Below are 6,000 nucleotides of genomic sequence, written 5' to 3' on the forward strand. Positions count from 1 at the left end.
CAGCCTACAGCGCATTCGACTAAGGGCAAAGCAGCGACTACGGCTTTGCTTAGGAATGTTCCAATCGCTGACATTGTAAGGCTGCCACCTGGAAGTCGGTCCATTTGTTTACAAAGCATTACTGCCTGGATTCTGATGCTAGGGCAGATGCGCAGGTTGAACGGGCTTCGCTGAGGAATTTGTTTGCACAGTAATTTGTTGGTGTGTGGTTTTACTCCACCGCCGTTTGTTGGTTGGGATGGGCTTGCCATTCTATTAATAGATTATGACTATACACAGAGATCCCCTACTACAGAAGGAGTAGTTTCTTACCTGTAACTCCAGTTCTGTAGTAGGGGTATCTCTGTTATAGTCATAAGTGCCCGCCCTCCTCCCCGGTGGAGTAAACTGATAGTATCAGGCCTGTTGTTATACACCTTCAAAAAGAACTGAAAGTAACTTGTCTTGGCTGTGCATCCTGGGATACCGGGGGTCTCTGGAGAGTTTCTTAAAGGCACGGTATCCCTTTAGCAGACACATAATGACAGCCTATAGGGCTTGTCTGTCCACCCCTTCCTCTCTATTGTTTAAAGGGATTTTGGTGAAGGGAGTGTGTGATAATAAAGGAGGATGTCAGATGTGAATAAAGATGACATTTGAACTTTATTTTGGCTTTTGTGTTCACTTCAGAGGAAGTGCTGGCCAGTGCAGCCTTGTTGTAATTAGGCTGTATTATTTTGTCTGTCTCTTAAGTGTCTTTGCAGGTCTGCAAACGCAGGACAGCTTAAGAGATATTTTTGATTGCTCCGGGGTCCCCGCACATGGGCGGGACTATTCATAGATTATGACTATAACAGAGATACCCCTACTACAGAACTGGAGTTACAGGTAAGAAACTACTCCCTCTTGCCAATAATTCTTCTACCATCCGTTCTGCACACCTGGAGGATCTTGCTTTACCCCAAATTGCCCAGGAATGTGTAGGCTATTCCCATGGCCAAAACAGCGAGCCTGGCCAACACAATGTCTCCGAACTCTCAAATCCAGATAATCTAAAGTTTGTTTCTTGGAACGTGGCTGCACTTAAAAACACACTATCTGAGAATGACTGGAGTTTTTTCATTGATGGTTATGATATATGTTTTTTCCAGGAAACTTGATGACAACCCATGCATTTAGGTTGGGATATAGTTGCTTCCAGGTTATGGCAAAGAGCGCCTCGGTGTGCTGGGTATCGGGAGGCTTGTGCACATAGGTTTAAAACTTCTATTCAGGGCTCAGTTAAGCTGATCCCTTACTCATGCTATGATATTTTGATTTTGAACGTAGCTCATGTAATGGTGATGATTTATTGTTGGTCAATGTATACAATAGACCTGCTAGCAGTAATAGAGAACATACCAGACTGCACTTCTTGGACCAATGTTTAAAATCAGCCAAGAAAAATAAATCTATCCTAATGGGAAGTGATTTCAATGTCTGTTTCAAACCGTCCCCACTTATTGATGACATCGGCAGGGAGAAGGATGCTTACTGGGGCATCCCGGCAATCAATATTCCCCCAGTTAGGCACTGGACAAAGGTAGCCTTCCAGGTGATTAATGAAAGACCCTCTGAATTCAGAGGGTCTTTCATTAAAAATTGGTGTGGAAGACCAGTAAACCAAAAACCAACGAGTGGTTTGACGTCTTGTAGGTTTCACAAAGCACAGGCTGTTAGTGCAGTGCTGCATGGCGCTGAACTATGGGGCCACAACCAAGTTGAAGATTTACTTGCCCCAGAGAACTCTTTGATAAGATCTTTGTTAAAGCTATTGCCGAGCTCCCCTTTATTACCCTTGCGCTTGGATCTAAATCTGTGTAACATAAGCGACAGTCCCAGACTGAACCCCATCTTGTATCGGCTCAAGCTTTGGTCTGCCGACGAACTGGCTCACCCTAGAGCAGCCTTAAATGACATAACCAGCAGGCCCCAGGCGTTGCATATTCCTTGGCTAAAATCTTTACAGAGTTCACTTACTGAGTTAGGTCTGGACAAGTTCTGGTCTAACCCTAGCACACTCAACTCAAGCGCAGTTCTGCTAATGAAAAAGCCCTTCTGGCAAACTGTGCAGAAGACAAACAGTGGTGTATCTACCCCTGGGTCATTGACTAATTCCTTTCTGAATATTCAAATGGATTATTATTTCGAGGAATTTCTCGATTTGTTTGCAAGCTCCGCTTACAAGAAATTTTTCTATTCGTTAAGAATGGACACCTTTCCTTTAGTCTCTTACAAGAACACTTGGGCTAATTCTTTGGCCAGCAAAGACTTGTGTCCTGTGTTCAATGCTCGTTGTGGAAACGCTGAGCACCTTCTTTACTTCTGTCCTGCATATAAAATCCTGTGAGCTAAATGGATTAAACCACTCTGCTTGAAAATGGGGGCAAGACACTATCAGGGGGCTTTACAGATCTGTAAAACTAACTCCAATCCAACGATAGTGCTCCCTGTGTCTAGCTTCCTGCAAGCAGCTTGGTTTATAAAAAGTATATGCATGAGCATATAAAGTCCGAGCCATGGACTAGATGCATCTTATTGTTTAGACCTAGGGAATGCTTAAGCAGGATCCTTTATTGTCTTAAATTAATAGAGCTTCTGAATTGCCTTTTAATCAATGTATAGCTTTTCTCGTAGATTGAATTGGTTAGTGCATTCTATATTATAACTTCTGGCGTATTAAGCTTTTGGTAAAAGTTCGCTAGAATCACAGTGAGACACTTGTTGCCTATTTTGCCAATGATTCTGCATTGTTTTTATTACTTTTAAGTCTTTTAATATTTTAAAATTTGTCATGTTTTTTATGTCTTGTACTTTTGCATTGTTTTTGTCGATGAATTCATATACATTCGAAACAACAAATACATAGTTTAAATAAAGAGACAGCAAAGGTCGGTTAAAATGTATTAACCTTTTGCTGGCCTCATGCCAGCATTTCCACTGATGAAACACTCAATTATGTTTGGTGATTTTCCCTCCAGCATTGGTCAAGTTGTTGTTGTAATATTTAATCTCTTCTTTCAACAGGTGATTAATGCTGAGGATGACCTCCAGAACATGATCCGGCAATATGAAGAGCACCGAGATTCCATATTAACCCCAGACAGTATCCAACGGTGTTTGTAAAATGGGGCCGGGAGAAATGGTGTGGATGACCGACTTTAGTTTCTAATACCTAAACCGATCATGTGCTCCATGGATTGACTGCATCAATTGAAGGGATACCAAAGAAGAATTTGCTTCAGGAGGGAATCCATTCAGAAGGCAAATGGGATGTTTGACTGGACACCAAATATCAAGTTAATAGGAATATTCTGTTACAGCAGGCACTGCTGCATTATCGGATCATGTAAGGGAGAATACTTGCATAGCAGAGATCAGTTACAATCCCTAGTTCAATTGCTGTATTACCAGTGGATTCCAGCTATATGAATTCTATATATTTAAGCAGCCAATCTACTTTCCAAAAATGCATGTAAAAATAAATATTTTTATTCATTTGGAAAGTCACATCGAATACTGTACAGCTTCCAACATGGCCGCCATTAGTGATGGTTTTTCTTTTCAAATAAGTTTTTAGGTTCTTTCAGCCCACTCACAAAAAACATAATTTAGTTTATTAAATGCTGCACTTGTGAAGAGACACTGGAACCATTGGTGCTCCATACAGGAAGGGACTTCAGCATGGCTTACGTTAAACTTTGATGCACGATTCTGTCTGTAGGAAAGGTAGGTTTGTTGTGATTGAGATTACTTTACATGTTATTGCTCCTGCTCCAGTGTGCATGGTGTCTGCGATGAAGGCAGAACCAGTCATGGATATATCAATCTTGGATTTGAAGCACGTTTCAGACAGGTTTTTGTATAGATTCAATTTAATTTAGATAGGGATGTAATTAAGCCATTGGAGTTCATTCCAGATTAAAGTCAGATTTCAATTTCGCTGCTTTTTGCTTCATCACAGAAGGAAATATTTGAAAATAAATGAAAGTGAGCAAGTTAATGACCCTTTAATTTATAGAGATAAATCATAGAGGTTTGATTTGTTATGTCAGGCATAATTATGATTGGAGTATATTGCCTGCAGGAGTTAATGTTAGCTTGATTTCCTTTTTCCTAGATTCATGTAAGTGGTTGGTTGATTGGCCAAAGGACTCGAGGCTTTAAATGAGCCAGGGATTGAAAACACATAGGAAATGTCTTACAGAATGTGAGCAGACTGTTAGCTTGCTTTCAACTGAAAGGGATGTGTATTAATGCTAGCAGCCTTCTGGGAACTCTCAAGCTCCTGCTCTGTTTCCAGGATCATTATTACATTCCGTTGAGAATGGTTACCGCTCAAAATGCTTGTCAATCAGATGTCAGCATTTTCAGTTTTTGACCAAAGTGAGAAGGTTGAATAGTGCGCAGTACAAGAGCTTGTATAAGAACCTAGCCTTGTCAAGTTCCTAAAGCTTGGGAATCCAAGGGCTCTTGTCTTGATCTTTATGAGATCCACAGTTCATATTCTCCGACATTCACTTTCAGTCTTTGGGCCAATTTTGGAGGTCAACGTAAAGTGTAATAAATTTACTGTTGTGAATTCCGCATGTGCAGCTACTACACAGGCCAGGCTTTTAATATTTGAATTTTGTTCTGGTATCTTATGAGTTGGTTTTATTTAGATTAAATATTTCCGATGCTTTTGTATTTTGCGAGTTCATGTTGTAGAATAATTGATATCTCATGCGGTAACTATGAAGAGCGAGGACAACCTTTTCATTATTTAGCATTGGTTCATGGGTCCAATATGTTCCTCTGGCTCCATAAATATGAACTGTTGTGATATTTGTTTTGCTTATACGACTTACATGTCATAATTTGTCTTTTTGAAAGTATGACTTATGCACATTTTTAAAAGGCGGAAATCACGGTTTTATTTTAAGCAGCGAACTTGATTTTAAAATCATGAGGATCGAGTTGATTAGAATGTCTTATTTTGGAGAGCTCAATTATTAAAGGAAGGTCAACTTCCGTCTTTTGCTATTATGTTTCATTGACTGATTATTGGTTTAGTCTATTTTTTGACTTAAATGATTTTTGCCGCTATGCTCAACTTTCAAATCTTACCAGTAACAGCTCTGTTAAAACAGTAGCTGTTCAAGGGTGAAATACCTAGAAGTAAAATGTAAAATCCTGTCTGCGTTTCTGATATTATGCTGTGGGTATTTTTGTGTTTCAGTACTGTGACAATTACTGATGTCTTTGGGCCTCTGCATTTTAGTAACGATGATAATTTAATTACTAATTTAATTATTATAATTATCCTCTTGTTGAACTGTATATCGCACAATGACCTTATCTGAAATTAGAGGTTCTTTGTACATGGTACATTTACTTTTAATCTAGATAGAGACAGAACTCATAATAACTTACCAAGTCAATTCCGGAAGTTTGAAAGGACGAGGAACCTCCTTGAATTTGAATCTTCAGCATTAATGTTGAGATGTAGTTGTGTTTTGTTTTTCTTTAAATATGTCCTCACATTTAAGGCAGCTTCAGTGCAATATGGTATAGAGATTTTATTTATAAATGCAGAGCTCTTCTTTATTTTGTATCCTCAGGAAAACGCATGCTTACATTATTATGCACAGGAATACTGTTTATTCATCTAATTAAATTTCCCTTTATTTTTACCAACCGTGTCATCAATTCTGTAGCATGTGGGCCTAGGACCCACTACTTTACCGTAACTTATTAACATTATTTTCCTTGAGTGCTATGAGACGAATATTTTGATTGTAAATTGTATAGCATTACAGAATACAAACGTAGAAACGTTTAACGGTTGGTTTCATTTTCATTTTGTAAGCCTGGCATCTAAACCTATCAGTTCATAACATTCTTTGGTGCAACCATGCGTCTTTTAGCCAAAGCCTATTTTCTGTTAACGCATCAAGTTAATGACATCTTGAATAACAAGTCCAGTTAGTTTTATATCCC

At 39.1% G+C, this 6,000-nt stretch overlaps 1 protein-coding gene across 2 annotated transcripts in view; it reads left to right on the top strand.

Moving 5' to 3' along the window:
* Positions 1-5,693, top strand: part of TK2 (thymidine kinase 2) — a 246,922-nt gene extending 241,229 nt beyond the window's left edge. For both annotated transcript variants that reach the window (XM_085640007.1, XM_085640006.1), the window contains exon 10: positions 3,046-5,693. In XM_085640007.1, coding sequence (XP_085496133.1) covers positions 3,046-3,144 — 99 coding nt within the window. In that variant the 3' untranslated portion in view covers positions 3,145-5,693. The remainder of the gene's footprint in view (positions 1-3,045) is intronic.
* The last annotated feature ends 307 nt before the right edge of the window (positions 5,694-6,000 follow it).

The sequence above is a fragment of the Triturus cristatus genome, chromosome 12 (assembly GCF_964204655.1).
Source record: "Triturus cristatus chromosome 12, aTriCri1.1, whole genome shotgun sequence".
NCBI lineage: Eukaryota > Metazoa > Chordata > Amphibia > Caudata > Salamandridae > Triturus > Triturus cristatus.